At 34.7% G+C, this 17,717-nt stretch overlaps 3 protein-coding genes across 6 annotated transcripts; 2 read left to right on the forward strand and 1 right to left on the reverse strand.

Moving 5' to 3' along the window:
• Nucleotides 1–617: 617 nt before the first annotated feature.
• On the reverse strand, nt 618–17,451 carry LOC105215676 (coatomer subunit gamma). Of its 4 annotated transcripts, none has more exons than XM_029042533.2 (8): nt 17,121–17,442; nt 3,664–4,319; nt 2,492–3,602; nt 2,247–2,428; nt 2,013–2,187; nt 1,762–1,947; nt 1,545–1,697; nt 618–1,459 (listed from the first exon to the last, which is right to left on the reverse strand). In XM_029042533.2, the coding sequence occupies exons 1-8, from the start codon at nt 17,161–17,163 to the stop codon at nt 1,329–1,331; spliced, it is 2,637 nt and encodes an 878-aa protein (XP_028898366.2). In that variant the 5' UTR covers nt 17,164–17,442; the 3' UTR covers nt 618–1,328. The 4 variants fall into 4 exon arrangements, with proteins under 4 accessions (XP_028898366.2, XP_011188007.2, XP_028898364.2 ...); XM_011189705.3 differs by lacking the exon at nt 17,121–17,442 and adding an exon at nt 4,627–4,802; XM_029042531.2 differs by having other exon boundaries at nt 2,247–3,602; nt 17,121–17,451.
• LOC105215677 (NKAP family protein CG6066) lies at nt 5,170–6,784 on the forward strand. The gene is made up of 2 exons (XM_011189706.3): nt 5,170–6,438; nt 6,513–6,784. Exons 1-2 carry the CDS (start codon nt 5,294–5,296, stop codon nt 6,685–6,687), a joined length of 1,320 nt encoding a protein of 439 aa, XP_011188008.2. The 5' UTR covers nt 5,170–5,293; the 3' UTR covers nt 6,688–6,784.
• LOC105215678 (Y+L amino acid transporter 2) lies at nt 7,045–13,752 on the forward strand. Its single transcript, XM_011189708.3, has 7 exons — nt 7,045–8,294; nt 11,059–11,303; nt 11,364–11,632; nt 11,712–11,912; nt 12,025–12,174; nt 12,271–12,448; nt 12,522–13,752. Exons 1-7 carry the CDS (start codon nt 7,834–7,836, stop codon nt 12,581–12,583), a joined length of 1,566 nt encoding a protein of 521 aa, XP_011188010.1. The 5' UTR covers nt 7,045–7,833; the 3' UTR covers nt 12,584–13,752.
• Nucleotides 17,452–17,717: the final 266 nt, after the last annotated feature.

Consider the following 17,717-nt stretch of genomic DNA (forward strand, 5'->3'; position numbering starts at 1 on the left):
TTGAAAAAAAAAAAAATTGTTGAATTAGTCATCGCCGCATGTTACTCGCTATGTTTTCTGTGCGCGAGTACGGGCATTTCGCCAAAAAAATTCAATTAATATAAATCTTTAAATCAGAAAAAGTTCTATTTGCTCAAATGTGTTTCAGAACATGTGTCCATCATATCACACACAAACAGCTACATACATACACAGGGACAATGGAATTGGCTTTAGCTCGGCAAATTTTTTGATAGCTGCACGTTTATAAATTTTAAAATACACATTAATTCGCTGCATTTTCTTAGACTGACAGTCGCTGCCGTAGCTTCATTTGTCAGATGACGTCGAAAGGTGCAAAAGCACATAATGCGTCTATTTAAAGCAAAATATTTATACCAGCTGTACTGTGGGCATTAAAACAGTAGGCACCGTTCACGGTCAATGACGCGAATAGTACAATGAAGGGGTCCAAGAGGATTAAAAATTATTGAGACATTTTAATTAGCACGAGTGTTTTAATTATGTTCAAAGCAAGACAGGTAAATGGCAAATGTAAAAAATATCTTATAATAAAGCATAGCGATGACAGGCGGCAATATTTTGAGATTCCTACAGGCAAATAATACTTTCAGATCTGCGTTTTGGTAATATTTTTATTGATATTAATTTTCATATATATATTTAGCAATACAAGTAAAACACTAATGCCTGCATGTGTTGCAATTAGTGATATCCTTACATATAGTACTAAGAAAATGTCAAAACATCGTTACATTTACGTTTAAAAATTTACAGAATATGGAATACATTTGCTTTTAGTGTTTACAAACATTTGAACTGAATTAAAAAAAATATATTTTTTGAAATACAATATTCATTACATCGTTCGCAGAAATGTGCACTGAACTCGAGTAGTCACACAAACTTTTGCATTAATAAACAAGTATGTGCTTTATTAATTAAAAACAAAATATATTTTTAACATGAACCGCTTGTTGTAGCAGAGTTTTAGCTCATCTACAGATAATATGAAATTAATAACTATAATTGTGTTATAATATACTTTTTCCTATTTTTATTTTCGCCCACTTAGTTGCACATTATACTCCTCCTTCTCTTGCAAAGCACAATCTGTTCCCTACAAGTAGCTCCCACGTAGTTTAGTTGTATCACATAATTCGAAGTGTTAGATGCTGTTGATAGCCAAATAAAATGCAACTGTGTGTTGGGAAGTATTTCTTTGCAAAATTCTCGAATGGCATTAGCGGTTTACTCATTTTAATCTTAACCAACATAATAACATTTATATTCGCCTGCAGATGCTCAAACAACTAACTGGCTTAATCCTATCCGATGGCAGATGTGACAAGTTCGGCAACATCTGGATCGGTAGTACGCACGGTTAGTTGCATTGTAACGCCATCCGATAGCGCAAGTTTCGAACGCACCAATATTTCTGCTCCACCTCTAAATGTGCCTGTAGATGACAAATTTTCAAACATTTTAGATAGAGATAATATAAATGTATGCTTGTAGGTTTAATAAAATTGTATTGAACTCACCTGAACATAGTAAGGTGTGCGTATGCGTTCCCTCAGCCACCTTCTCAGACAGATTGGCAGCGCCCAAACCAAGGAATTTCAATATGGTATTTACCGCGTCCTGTAATGTGCTCACGGCGGATAGAGAATACGTATCTTCAGCTTCAACCCACTCTGTTAAAAAAAGTAATGTGAGTACACAATGCAGTACAGTTGAACTCAATAAATCTGTACTAACCTTCTGTGTCTGCGGCATCCCAAACGGCTTGGAAATTGCTCTTTTTCGTCTTCTGTATTTGATCAGCAACTGTGATTTCCAAGTCTTCCAACATATACTCCTCTTCATAACCATTGTCTGAGTCGGGTTCTCCAGTATTTGGATCGCAGTCCTTTACCACAAAACGCAATATCGCGCCAAATGTAGCTAGTGGATTAAATTAAATTGTTAAAAATAAATTTGCATATTTCATCTTCTCATTTGTTTCATACCTGCCGAGCTGGCAATATCCGATGGAAATTCGACAATGACAAACGTCGTTTGCAGCTCATTGTAAGGCAATTTTGGACATGGAATAACGGCGCGTGTTGTAAATCCGTCTGGTATGGCTAGCTCTACGCGCACATTTTCTAATATTTGATCAGGGAGGGTGTTAAGACAATCAAACTGTAATGAAAGGAATTGTTTAAAAATCATAAATTCATTAAAAATATCGAAAAACGCACCTGGAATACGATGTGATTGGCGAATATGTGTTTAATGCATTGCACAGTGTATTCTGTTTCGCTCTCGGTAAGCTGTATAGGTGTTGCTGTACGATGAATTGGTCCTAGTACTTGTATGCCCGGTAATTGTGACAGACGTGCAGCACTTTCCTCCTCGCGTGTGATCTTGGGCGCACGTGGTGCTAAAAAAATAAATAACAAACTCGTTGAAATACCGATGTGGATCAAAATTGAAAAATACTTACTATTTGAAATGAGCATAGCTTCGTTGACAACTTCCTCTTTGACAATAGCGGTTTTCGGTACAATCGATATGTCAAACGAAGTAGCCAAATCACCATTCAAATGCTCATTTAATGCTTTTTCTAATAATGTCAACGAACATGTTTCGCGCTCAATGATGTAATGCTTGTAGAGTTCCGGTTTGTTAGATTGCAAAATGTGCAAATAATAAGTGGCACGATCGCGAACTTCATCGTCGGGATCCATTTGGCAACGGCTCAGCAATACCAAAATATTATGTATGAGTGCCGGACAAGAGGCACCAAATTGTGCCAGTGCTGTAACAGCAGCGGCACGTACAATGGGACTCTCCAATATAACGCGATTATATATAAAGCGTATATATTTGGATGGTGTGTTGGCAAAGGGCCCCTCCTTGCCTAGCAGATGAAGAATACGCACTGCTAGTGATACATGTTCGCAATCTTCAATGAATTCACAAAGATGCGACAGACCCGATTCCTTTGCTTCAGCATTTTCTTCAATAATCGTTATAATGGTGTCTACAATTGATCTTTTGTATTCTAAACCGCCTTCTTCACGCAGCATACCGCTGAGGAAATTCATCAAAACCGTGTGCTTGCGTGGATATTTGGAGCAGAGTGCGCAAATGGCTTGCACAACTACCACCTTAAATTCATCTGATATTTCAGCAACGAAGGAAGAAATCTGTTTCATTAAACGTTCAACGGACGATTCAGCACCGGTCTTTAGCAAGGTTGTAATAGCCAGTGTGGCCACTGAGCGGTTAGTATCGGTTATAAGACCCTCCAAATCCAAATTGCACGTTGTTACAGCAGCTGGATGGGTCATTGCAACTTTGTTGAGGGTACGTACAGCTGCAAATCGTAAAGTGGCTTTCTGTGAGCTGCAGAATAGTTGCAAAATTGAAAAGGCTGGAGACAGCACACGCGCATTGGTGTTCTTTAAATTGACAATGGCATGCGCAGCTTCATAGATGACCATTTCGCTCTTGTGTCGCAAACATGATTCGATAAACGTGAACATTGGTGAGTTGGGCATGTCTTCCGCAGAGACATCTTCTTCCTCAATAAGCTTACAAGCTATACGAATCTATAAGTAATTGAAATTTAATTTAAGCCCTCAACAGTTATTTAAATTACTTGCGACTTACCAGCATGCAAACTGCATATGGGCTCTTCATGGAGCTACGTGTTAATTTGTTCACCAATTTGGACACAGCCAAGCGATCCGATTTACGTATGTGATAGAGTAATCCCAATGCATGATATTGCACCATAATATTATCGCTGTTAAGTGCCTCTTGTGCTTCGTTTGCCCAGCGCTTTACCACATCGCCAGCTGTGCTAGCTAGACGCAACGAACTTACAAGTGCGGCACATGACACAGCAGAGTTCTTATCCACGATACATTGCTTCATATAACGTTCAACCGCTTGCAACATTGTATTATCCGTAATGCTGCAAAGTGCACGTATAGCGGATGGACGATATAGATCCTCCTTACCGGTCATATCCTTGGTTAAGGAACTTGTTACAATTATAACATCCTCTGCAATAGAGCTGAGCTCCTTAATTCCCAAATAAACCATACGTCGCAGAACGACATCCTTCGATTGGAATAATTTTGTCATTGCAAAGAAGCAATCAGTAGCTTCACGAGCAACCAATTGTTCGCCCTGATTGATCAAGTACAGAATTTTCGTAAGGATATGAATGCATTTTCGTGGGTTGACCGGAGTATCGTTGAAAGTGCGTGTCTCCTGTAAAACGGATGTCTTTTCCAAGTTTTGATAGATGTTGGTGGTGCCTTGTTAAAAAAAAGTATTCAAAAATTAATTTCCATTGTAAGTGCTATTAGTAAAATACACACATACAAAAATAAGGTGCCGATGTCAGACAAATGTTGAGTGTTATATTTAATAAACTTATTTCTAAACTAAATATGATAATTTCGTTGCGATTTAAAAAAATATATTTTATAAATTAATGTAAACATAATGTTTTTTAGCCACGTTTAGTTTTCTTATAGAAAACATGATAAAAATTTCGGAAGCTATAGAGGATCGCCAAAAACTATGGCTCACCCCTATTGCAAAATATACTTTTGAGCTCACCTTCATCTTCATCATCTTTATCGCGGCGGAAAGAACCCATTGTAAAAGCTTCCTTTTTAAATTTGTGACTTAAATAATTATTATAAATGGATGAAGAACTATTGAAAAGTTTTTGAGATATTTAGTGAAAAATTTACACGTCACATCCACTAACAATTGTCAAGAACTATGAGGATGAGAAGGAAATGTCAAAATGATAATGCAGGGTTGTATTGCAAAGTTAGATTGAGAAAAATTTAGTACTATTATTTATTATAATATACTTAAAATTTGTTTATAATGGACTTTAGAAACTTAAATACAAATAAAACAATTGCGTCAATTAAGGTTTACAGTAAAGATCAATACAAATATGTATATTATATAAAATGTTTAAGATATTTGTTTTATGTAAATATAGTTTATTGTGAGAGAAATACATATACTTAAATTAAAGTGGTAATTTTAATTAATTATTTTGTACAATAGACTACACGAAATAAACTTTGATCAATCGTATGTTTTTATTTAGAACTTCGAAGCCTTGTTCACTGCTTTGCAACACTGTCGAATTTGACGTTCTTTATACACATCTTTCGCATCATCCATACATACAATTTTGTGCAAAACTGAGTACTGATTTCAAATTTATTTTATTAAATTTTCTAAATTGCAAAATAATTTTGGAATGCGTTCCCGTTCCCGTTCCCGAACGAGATCACGTAGCCGGCATCATTCACCTGAGAAGCGAAGACACGATTCACGTGATCACGATGATAGAAGTGAAAGGGTAAGGAGCCATCGCAGACGCAGGCCTTCACGTTCAAGAACTAAATCGCGGACACCATCACGCTCACGGTCAAGATCACGGACACGTAGAGGATCCGTGGAAAGTCGCCGGGACAAACGTGAGAAGTATCAACATAGAGATAATAATCGGTCGAAATCAAGGTACAGGAGGAGTACTAGTCGTTCTGCCCCTGCAGACGATAAACAAAGTGTTGAAAGATGGCCTAATGACAAGTTTCATGAAAATAATTATGGTGGACGTCAGAGTAATCCCTTTCGCGGCGGAGCTAGTGGAAATAACCATCAACAGAAAAAGTCTTCAAACTACTTGGAAGCACGACGGGAACAACGTGAATTGATCGGCATAGAAGGTACAGAGGATGTTTGGGCTAAAAGCCCAGCGCATCCAGAAGTATATTCAGACGACGAATTAGATGATCCAGATTTTAAAATACTGGATGGCACTTATAAAAAGCCAAAAAAGAAGAAAAGTAAAGCTAAAAAGAAGAAATCAAAAAAGCGCAAAAGTAGTAGCAAAAAGAAATCCAAAAGCAAACGAAGCAAAAAGAAGAAAGTGTCGAGCTCTAGTAATACATCCAGTTCAAGCTCAGATTCCTCCTCAGATGACAGTTCTGATAGTGATAGTTCGGAAAGCGAAAGTTCTTCGGACTCGGATTCTGAAGCAGAGGAGATGTGGTTGGAAAAGAATGTAGACGGAGTCAAACCCATAAAAAAGAAATCCAAAACCAAAAAACACAAGAAAAATAAAAAACGCTCAAAACATGTAGCAAGCAAATCTAGTACGGATAAACCACGATCCTCACACGATGTTGGCGTCGGTGGTGAAGAGTTCGGACCCACACTAAGGCAAACTAGTGGTTTAAGTCAGAAAGATTTCGGACGTGCTCTTTTACCTGGTGAAGGTGCCGCTATGGCAGCTTATATTGCAGAAGGAAAACGAATTCCACGTCGTGGTGAAATTGGTTTGACATCCGAGGAGATTGCCAACTTTGAATCCGTTGGTTATGTTATGAGCGGTAGTAGGTCAGTATAACAAATTATTTTGTGAGCTAATTCCTAAACAAGTATTAATGTTTTTTTTTTTTTGATTTTTCCAGACATCGCCGCATGGAAGCTGTTCGTATTCGTAAAGAAAATCAAATCTATTCTGCAGATGAAAAACGAGCATTGGCCATGTTTAGCAAAGAGGAGCGGCAGAAGCGTGAAAATAAAATTTTGTCACAATTTAAGGACATGGTTAATTCCAAGGTACATGCGAAAGAGAAGAAATAATTTATGGTTAATGTGTGTACATAAATAAATTTAAGGAATTAATAATGTATGCTTCTAATGTGATGATACCATTAAAAACTGAACTTTTGAAATTTTATATCTTACATTTCTAATTTCAAAGGACTACATTTTGCAAAAGTACTTGAGATATAAATTTCAATTTCCGTTTTAAGTGCAATAGCTGAATAATGCGAGTGTGGCTTAACTAACCCAGCAAAAGACGGAAGTAGATTTTAAACTTCCTAAAAGTATGCTTTACAATAATAACTTACATTTAACTGTCATGTAATCGTGTTTGTGAAGAATTTAATTTGACTTTTCCACATTTTAAAAATGTTTTGTGACTTTTTTTTAAGGTTTCACCTATTTTCGTTTTCCAACACTGCACGCTTTTCCTTTCAAATTTTCGGTAAAACATCTTTTCACCCCTATCAATATTCTTCCACGTCTCGCTTTTCACTTTCCGCAATACCATTTTCCGTTTGACAGAGGTGTTAGTTGTGCTCATATTTATCGCGTGTATTTCGATTTTCGTAAAATATTCCTCCGGAAATACAAACGTGATGCCGTTCGCATAAATAAAATTAGAACTGTATGAATTTAAGGAAAAGTCACAAGTGTTTTATACAGTTGAAATATATTCGCTTCTCGTTGATTCTATAAATAAACGAAATTGAATTAAACTAAACAGCAGCACATCTAACCTAAAAAGTACACAACTAGTGGTTGTTGGTGGCCGAAACTGTGTCAATGGGCGATGCTCTCGGTCCCTTACCCTTGGCATTATGGGAAGTGAATGAAAGCTGAAGAAATGCGAAAATAGGGCAGAAAACGGTATATAAATGCATTGAATAGGCGTAGCAAAACAAAAATAAAAGCACCCGGCGTTATTGTGGTGCTCACATTGGCGATCGTCATAATAACACAAAGTACTCAACAGAAGTCAGATTCGTAGTTGCTACAAAAACAAAAACCATAGGCACGAAATAGAATCAATTGCACGTTTGATATTAGTAAAAGTCGAGCTAACAGTGAATATTGTCGAGCACGAAAGTTGTCAGTCTTATCGTGACACTCGAACCAAACGCAAGTGATTAAAGTAGCAAAGAAGTTAGATTCGTAGTTACTTTATGATAGTTCGACAACATGCGCGCCTCTAACGACTTACAATCGCCAACCAGCGAAATGGTGTTATTGACACCCGCTAGTGAAACGGCGCCCAGTGTTACAACGGAAAATGCTACCGGTGCGGGCATTGGCAATGGCGGTGTTGGTGGACAACGTGAAGGATCCGCCGAATCAAATACCAGTGCAGTGCGCATGAAGAAACAATTGGGATTATTGGAAGGCGTTGCTATCATTTTGGGCATAATATTTGGTTCGGGCATTTTCATATCGCCAAAAGGTGTGATACGCGAAGTGGAAGCGGTTGGCACCTCGCTCATTATTTGGGTGTTATGCGGCCTGTTGTCGATGATTGGTGCGCTCTGTTATGCCGAATTGGGCACCGCGATACCAAAATCTGGCGGTGATTATGCATATATACTGGAAGCGTACGGCTCGTTACCCGCTTTTCTCTACCTCTGGGATGCAATGATGATATTTGTGTAAGTTTATTTATTGTAGATTAATTAAGTGACCGCAAAGTGCAAGTAGACAAGTGAAAGAGGCATGCATGTAAATATAGTATTGCAGCAGCAGTAAATGTATCGCTTTAATTTGTTCGCTATGAGTTGAATAACTTATTTAGATATGCTTTATCGTGTTTATAAGCTTGTGGATTGGCGCTCAATTGTATTTGAATTAATTAGCTTGATTTCTTCTATAAGCCTTGTTGTTGTATTGTAATAAATGCTACAAATCCATACAATCTTAATTGATTGTTAGTGGAATGCGCTTGAGCATGTGCCCACGAGTATCTGTAACTGATCAATAAATTATTTACATTTTAATAATTAGTAATAAATCGTTATAGGTTAATTTTTATGGTAATTTTTTGTTTATTTAACTTCTAATAGTCTTGTAAAGTCGCGCATATAACAGCCAATAAAATTCCAAAGTGTACTTTGGCATTTGTGGGTAAATAATTCATTGACTTGTTTTACCTTTGCGATTATTTGTATGATACACAAGTATTTGTGGTGAAAGGTTTCACTTCTTTGTTTATTTAAAGTAATTATTAGCTCTTTGTAGTGCCCATTAATATGTTTACTATGTGATAATTTATTTATCAATTTAAATTAAACAAATGCGCTTCTGTTCAAAGAGATAACAGTATGGCGTGCTTGTTATCATAATCTTATACAAATATGAATGCCAAATGGGATTTTATGTAAATATGTACATATATTTTCGATAAAGCAGTGCTGAAGAAACGAAAAGTGCGTACATGTGTACATATGTATGTATGTATGTATGAAATGCCATTACAAAAAATCACAGCACATTTTGCTGATAAATACAAAAAATATAATTGCAATTAATGCGTTTGATTGATTACTGTGCTATGCTCAAATGGCTTCCATGTCTGGCAATATGTTCCAGTTTCTTGGTTATTTTATCTTTTTTCTACCGAAGAGACAACCATGTAGTTATTTTTAGATTTTTCGTTAAAATTTATGGAGAAAAATTTTCCGTGGCTATTTCAGTTATTTACGAGTATAAACGTCTAAATGTAGTCATAAATGTTATTTTTTGTTTATTTTGTTATATATTTTAATTAAAGATAACGAATTGGTCAAATAAATTATCGATAATATAAGCTATATCTCGACTAATGTACATACATATGTCTAGTTGTGTTTGAATAATAAAAAGCTAGTGTCTATTTAAAAAAAACGTAGACTAAATGCTATAAGAGTTATTATGCATATACATCTGTGTTCATACGTATGTATGTGTATTTGAACACGCAGCCACGATATTACGTTTAATGTTAGGTGCTAATTTTTTGAAACTCTTTTCTACATGCATGCAAATGTACATAAATACATATATACATACATAAATATATACATATTTATGGACATATGTAGTCTTATAAACTAAAACCTGCGGTTTTCAGGAACGATTTCTTAATATTTGTGCTATATGCTGATATTAAGCTATATATTATTTTAATTTTAAGGCAGTAGTCTGCTTTAGAAGCAAAAAAAAAGCGTTTTTTGCGATAAACGGAATTTTAAGACGATAGTGTATATTTAAGGCTTAAAAACAATATTTATTATTAAAAAATATTGAAATTTTTTCAAAGTTGTAAGTATTTTTCTGGGGCGCATGGAGTCTGCATTTGTAAATCGGAGCCGATGATGGAGGTCGTGCGATGCATCTGAAACAGTCGAACCAATTTTTTTTAATTTTTATTAGTTTTTGTTTCTTTATGAACTAAAAAAATACCGAAGAAGTTATAAAATTCCAAATTTTTTCGAAGTTTGAAAAAAAAATTCACTTTTTTAAGAAAAAAAAAAATGACTTTAAGATGCAAAGCAAGTAGTTTAAATAATACTTTTGTTCAACTCTTTTAGTTCAAATAGAAGATAATTTATTGCTGAAGCTAGATCACTTTGGTTTTTTTCGATCGGACACATATTTTGCTATCGCCGGCACCGTTTTCTAACACTTGTGAAAATGAAAACTCGAGAAAACGCGATTTAAAGTTTTCCGTTCACTCGGCCACTAAAACTGCGCTTCGAAAATATGTCGAATTGGCCTCTGGAATTTTAAAGACATATTCTTGGATAGTTTTGGAAGAGATTTAAAACAATACATATGTATGTACATGCATAAGCACATTTGTATAGATCTAAATATAAATATATGGAGAATATTTTAATATATTTAATTTACAATCCAACAAATAAATGAATAAATTAATTATTTTTTCATTTATAAATCGCACTAATAGAACTTCCGTATTCAAATTTAATACCTCTCATAGTGAATATATGTATGTATGTACAAATGTGTGCATTAGTTTGCTGTTGATGTGACAAATGTGCGTATTTACTCAAGTGCTAATTATTCTCAATTGAATTAACTGATTTCGGCAAAATATATACATCCATACATAGATATGATAAAAACAAACATACGTGTACATATGTATGTATGCTACATATTCAAATAACTCAGTCCGCATATGTATGTCTGCATGTGTGCCTGTATACAGTTAATAAGTGGAATGTATTACTAATTGCACCAAGTTATCGACTGCAAAACTCTAAATATATGTATGAACGCCCAAAAGCATGCTATATTCAACGTAAAAAAAATCACTATTATTATTTATCAATTTCGTTATAAACATATACATATCTACACTCACATGTATGAATATATTAATTATCTCTCATGTACAATATATTTTTATAGCCCTACAACGAATGCCATTATGGGTCTCACATTCGCCTCGTATGTGCTGCAGCCCTTCTTCGACAATGAGTGCAGCATACCGCAGGGTGCACTACAACTTCTAGCCGCTGTGACCATCTGCTTCCTTACCTACCTCAATTCGTGTTATATGAAAATTACAACGAAAATGCAAAATGTAATTATGTTCACTAAAATCGCCGCTTTGGTGCTAATTATCATTGTGGGCGTGGTCTGGATGTGTTTCGGTAAGCGAATGTAATATTAATATTCAATTTAATTTTTATACGAGTTCAACATAATTTTAGGTCACATGCAGAACTTTGATAAACCCTTCGAGAACACACAGACCGATCCAGGCAAGTTGTCGGTTGCCTTCTACTCGGGCATTTTTTCGTATGCCGGTTGGAATTATTTGAATTTCATGACAGAGGAACTGCGTGACCCATATAAGAATCTGCCACGCGCTATTTACATTTCATTGCCATTGGTCACCGCTATTTATGTGCTTGCTAACATGGCTTACTTGGCGGTGTTGTCGCCGGCGGAAATGATTGCCTCCGATGCCATAGCAGTGGTAGGTTAACTAAATAATAAACTATACAACTGTATACCGTTACTATTAATATACATAATACATATGTAATTCCTCACAGTCCTTTGGCAATCGTGTGCTGGGTCTCTTTTCTTTCATCATACCCATTATGGTGGCGATATCAGCTTTCGGCGGACTCTCCGTGCATATAATGACTTCGTCTCGCATGTGTTTTGTGGGCGCGCGTAACGGTCACATGCCAGCGATCTTGTCGAACATAAGTGTGAAGCAATTTACGCCAGTGCCATCGCTTGTCTTTTTGGTAATTTAACTGTGAATTTTCCATTGTTGTTGTGCATAAAATAAATTACATGCGAACACAGTTTTCTTGGCAGTTCAGCTTAGTGTAATCCAATTTAACATGTTTATTTCAGTGCATTTTGTCTATTATAATGCTCGTCGTGAGCGATGTTTATGTGCTCATCACTTACAGCAGCATAGTGGAGTCGTTTTTCATAATGCTTTCGGTGTCGGCGGTGCTGTATTTCCGCTATACCCGCCCCGATATGGAACGCCCAATTAAGGTAATTTCAAAACTAATATATGCGAGTGGCAATCATTCAATTAATTGTGTTTTATGACTCCCGTCATTCATAAAATCTACGCACGTTTCTTTGTAGGTTTCACTTTGGATACCGGCGGTGTTTGTTGTGATATGTGCCTTTCTGGTGGTGGTGCCTGTGTACGTAGCCCCCTACGAAGTTGGTATGGGTGTGCTGATAACAGTTATAGGCGTGCCGTTCTACTATGTTGGCGTTGTGTGGAAAAATAAGCCAAAGCTTTTACAGAGTGCAATTAGTATGTATTTTATCAGTATCACTTATACATATCTACATTTTATTTATTGCTTTATCTTTATTGTCATTTACAGACCATTTCACCTACGCGTGCCAAAAAATGTTTATGACAGCCAAAGAGGAGAAATATGAATAATTCCTATGTTAGATAAATACAATAATCTTCAATTAATTATAAACCATTGCTTATTTATTGCTATTTTCTGTTGCTTGATTTATAATTTATTTTCCAAAAATTAATACTCATTATTTAACCGTTTTGTATGTATGTAATTCTGTACATATAGTGTAGGCAAATACGAGTAATTTATGGTACACGATATAAAGTTGTAGAATTATGCAAATATTTTAATGCTGTCAATATGCTGCTATTGTTTTCACAGCTTGCATTTTATTATGTCGTTTTAAAGTTTTGCATTATTTGTATTAAGTGTCACAAAAACCGTTTAATTTAAGAGGAAGCATATCAGACCTCAAATACTTACGAGTCAAATGTGTTTCTCTTGTTCATAAAACCAATTTAATGCGTTGAGTGCTTTGAGACTAACATTTACATTACTTTTATTCGAAAAATCTAACAGTAGTTATGCGCAAAATTATATTTTATATTTTAAATAGATTGCAGTTCTTTTGTTGTTCTTTACTTTTAATGTTTTCTTCGAACTTTAAAATTTATGTTCGAACGTCAAAAAAAATTCACCGAATATATTAAAATTTATTACGAATCCCTTAGTAAATTTGTCTTCACTTAACTTAAAAAATTTATTTTATATTTTAACACATTTAATATTATTTGTTTTTTACTTTGAACATTTAAATTTATGTCCGAGGGTCAAAAACTTCCACTAAAAAATATTAAATTTTATTAAGAATCGATGGAAGAAACATGTCTTCTTTGAAGTTATATTGACACAGTTGACTTAGTGTAAGGGCATTTATTATTAAAAAATGTATAGCAAATACTAAAAAATTTTGTACTGCTTTAGTAATACATTTCGGTTATAATAAAATTACTTACAGATATACATAGAGTACAAATAATATTCATGCCAAAAATTAACCAATAATGTCAACAAGTCATTCATACACTTTTTTAATAGAAATATAATTACTTTTAAGTTATAAAATATTAAAAAAAAAACATTTTTAATTAACAATTCATGGCATTTGTTTTATTTTATTAAATAAAATTTATTAATTTCAGAAAACGAAATTTCGCATAGTTTTTTTTAGTTGAAGAGCGGGTTCATTTCATTAATTTGATAAAAAAATTAAATTCTTACTTTACCACTAATATATTGTAACAGCGATTCTCTGCACTAACAGAGTACTAGATATATATTAAGCTTACTGAGAACTGTATAGCAAATCGTAAGTAGTAATTTCGAGACTTACTACATCTCTTAGATAAACATAATGTGCTATATGAATAGAGTTTTATTCACTAGTATAAACTACTTCTAATATATATATATATATATATATATGTGTCGAAAATTCTTATACTTTCATTTGTATATATGTATAAGTAGACACAACTAATTAATACTTTACATATGCTTTTATACATTAAACTTCCGATTATAATATTGCTGTGAAATAAAGTTAATAATTAAATCGTGATTAAAAAATAACTTAATATTTTCTGAATTCTTCGAAAAATGCTGGTAAAAATTAATAACTATTATGATACTAGTTCCTGGTTGTTGTTGTTGTAACTATTGTCTACCCCTGCCGGAATGGAAAGCATAAATCTAGTTGTCGTCGAGGTTATCTAACGGGAGGCCCTAGAAACATGCTGTTTCGACGGGGTCATATGTCGGAGTTCAGTTTGGATAAGTAGTAGTTTAACCTGCAATATCCAGATCGAAGTTGCGCAAGGGTCACTCTGGTTTCACACGGCAACTCGAGTTCTTCGTCTGCTAAAGATGGGGATTTGGTTCCAAGGACGCCATTCACTGTAACGGAGTCAAGGAAGGTTTTAATAGCTCCACTGTGAATGGCGTTTAGAGCGTGTCTGAAACTGTTTGCGTTCGCAGTCTGGTCGGTGTATTGTTCAGTGGAGTGACCTCTTGATGCACCTGGGGGGCGGTTCTGCTTCCAGCAAGTGACTACATGGGTGATATTTACGAAAGCACCCTAGTAGAAATAGCTTGGTAAGCAGTTCACTATGCTCCTTAACATATTTATTTATCTTCTTCTTGCTTGTTTTCTTTGAGTATTCACAAGATGAAAGGAGAACACAGAGTGTTTATATGAGCATTGATCTGGAGTTGTATAACAGACCGGAATACTGCTAAAACTCAAATGTGCATAAGATAAAACGGAAAACATAACATATTTTATATATGAAAATCTTTATATCCAATAATTAATCAGATATTCGTCCTGAAATTGTTAGTGATCTAAGCGTTAAACGGACACACTCAATCTGAGAACTCATCGAAATGCAATTATATTGATCCACTGAACTATTAAACTCTAAATTTATTTAATTTATGTATACTTACAATATACTTAATATATAAATTTAAAGTTTGTATGTCAAACCAAGCTTTTGAGGCGCGTGTTAACCGGTTCATATCAGTACCCAACTTGGTAGAAAAATATGCTTTACGAAAATGAACTGTATAAAAATATAACTCATTTAAACAAGCATATACTCGTATGTACACACTAATTATAAAATTGTATGTATGAAAGGTATAAAACCCAGCACGAGAGAGTTATCTCTAACATCGCTTAATTTGTTTATAAAACATTTGATTAAGCACACAATACATACTAAATATTAAGGCCTCAATCTACGCTTCTTCAGAGGTAGTAAATTTGTTATCACAAATGGATGTATAAGTATCTACGTACATGTGTAGCTACCTAGTAGTGAATGCAATCAGTTGTAAACTACATACTTTCGAACAAGAAAGGAAGGTCTAAGTTCGGGTGTTATCGAATATATTATTCTCTCGCAATTTATATATTTACCAAATTTTTTTAAGATAACAACACAATTTTACCCATTTATTCGGCATAAAGTCCACTGGAATAACGAAATTATTATATATTATATATGAGGGCTAGAGTAAATCCTGGACCGATTTCACTCATTCTCCCCTCTAAGTTACACTATATCCAAGAATAGATACTTAATTTTGCTAAAATATTGTACATATTATAGTACGTTATAAAGCTCGGCGTTTGTTTGAAAAAAAACTAATATTAAGTATATGGGAACTAGGGGAAGCAATAACACAATTTTAACCATTTTTGAAAGAAAAACATTTCATCTGAGTTTCCATAACAGTCTGAGGGATTTACTGATATTTACAAATTAGTCACCGGCACTGAGGTCATCGTGTTCGATATTTGGGGCTTTGGGAAGTCATAGTTCAATGTATTCATTGATTCTTGATTAATATATTGCAAAGCGATCAAATTAGATTGAATTCATAATTGAGTTATATGGGAAGTAAATGTTGTTGTGAACCATTTTAACCAGGGTGCCAAGAAAATATTATGTACCAAATTTCGTTGAAATTGGTCGAGCAGTTCCTTATATAACGTTATCCAAAGCGCGCCGTTCATTGTCCAATTTCTTGCACGGACGGATAGAGAGACATCAGGCTCGTCTCACCATCATGAGTCATGACTAATTTGGTACATATAATTCTATATCTAACTCGTCCAGTTTTAGGTGACACAAATAACCGTTATATAAACAAATATATTATTATCTGTGCATTTATAACACAATAAATAGTAGTTTAAGTGGTGTAGAGAATTATTGAATAGTGGAATCGAAATGTAAAATTCATAAATATTTTATTATTAACCTTAATTTTTTTGGAAGTAATATTTGGATATACATAGATTACTGCAGACGTAAGTGATGAAGAACATAAAAATATTAAATTCGTATATCTAATAATATTTAACCAACATATTTATCGTAACTTGTGATGCTGTTCAGCTTAATATCGATATTTGTCTTTAGTGAGTAAGATCTTACACATTTTTCTTAAAAAGTATATTTTTCATTGGCCCCGAAATTTAAATAAATAAAGTGGGCAGCTGATGAGAACTGAGAAAACGAGCAACCGCACTGCATTATAGGAGTCAAGAAGGAAACTTTTTTGCTTGCTGCTTTAAACTATTGAAGCGCTATTTTGAGCTCGGTTGAAACCGCTAATTCCGATATAGTATATCCGCAAAGAGTTTCAAAATAGTCGCCATCCTGTATTAGAAGCCTTCTGCCAGAAATGTTTTTAACTGACTAAATTTTAACTAAGCTCTTTTGGATCTTTTGGAGATGATTCGAATTAATCCTTTAAAGAGTAGTAAAACCTGACAATAATACAATTATTACTTATGTGGTACGAATGTATTCAAATAGAACTTGTTCTGAATCGAGAGGATCTTTCGTACTTCAAGTATTCACTGCTGGGCAAAAAAGATAACACATTTGTATGTGTATACGTATATATTGTGTGATATACTGTTGTGCTAAATCACACTAATTCACTTTAGAATCGAATCGCAAATTTCGTTGCTATGTATATCCAATTTGCACTCCATTAGGTATTGCGACAAAACCGATTGATAAATATATCTCTATATATCTACATACATATATGCACTTGAAAAAAAAAACAACAGAATGTAGGTTTACTTACCTGCACGACACTGATCGACGACAATCCGATGCTTCCCAACCATTTCACTGCACCTCACTCACCGCTCTGATTCGCACCGCGGCAATGAAATTATTGTATTATTTTGTAATAAATTTGGTATGATCACTTTCAATTTGTGCAAATTAAATAAATACCGGTGTGATAAGTGCCTGAGTGGGCTTTCGTTTGAGTGCGTATGGGTGTGCGTGTAAATTTCGTATGTTTAAGTTTGCAAGTGTAACAGCGTTAACTATTTACTTTTCCACTAACTTAATTACGGCGATCGCGTCGTCCTGTCGAAGTGTCCGACTTATGAACTAAATAACTTTCACGTCTTTCTAATAGCAACTTACTTATGTCCGCAGCGATAGCGTCAAGATAATTCGGTCGTTCGGCAGTTAGGCGATTGATTACTCGGTCCAACTGTTGTGTGTATGTGTTGGTATGTAGCGCGATCGGTTGTTGGCCACTTTATAGACGGCTTCGTCGCATAATTGCGCTGCTTTTGTTTCTATTGTTGCTTCCGTTTGCTGGAAGTTCCCTGCCCACACACACACGCAGTATATATCTAAACACATGCGACAGCCGGTGGTAGCA

Source organism: Zeugodacus cucurbitae, chromosome 2, assembly GCF_028554725.1.
Source record: "Zeugodacus cucurbitae isolate PBARC_wt_2022May chromosome 2, idZeuCucr1.2, whole genome shotgun sequence".
Lineage (NCBI taxonomy): Eukaryota > Metazoa > Arthropoda > Insecta > Diptera > Tephritidae > Zeugodacus > Zeugodacus cucurbitae.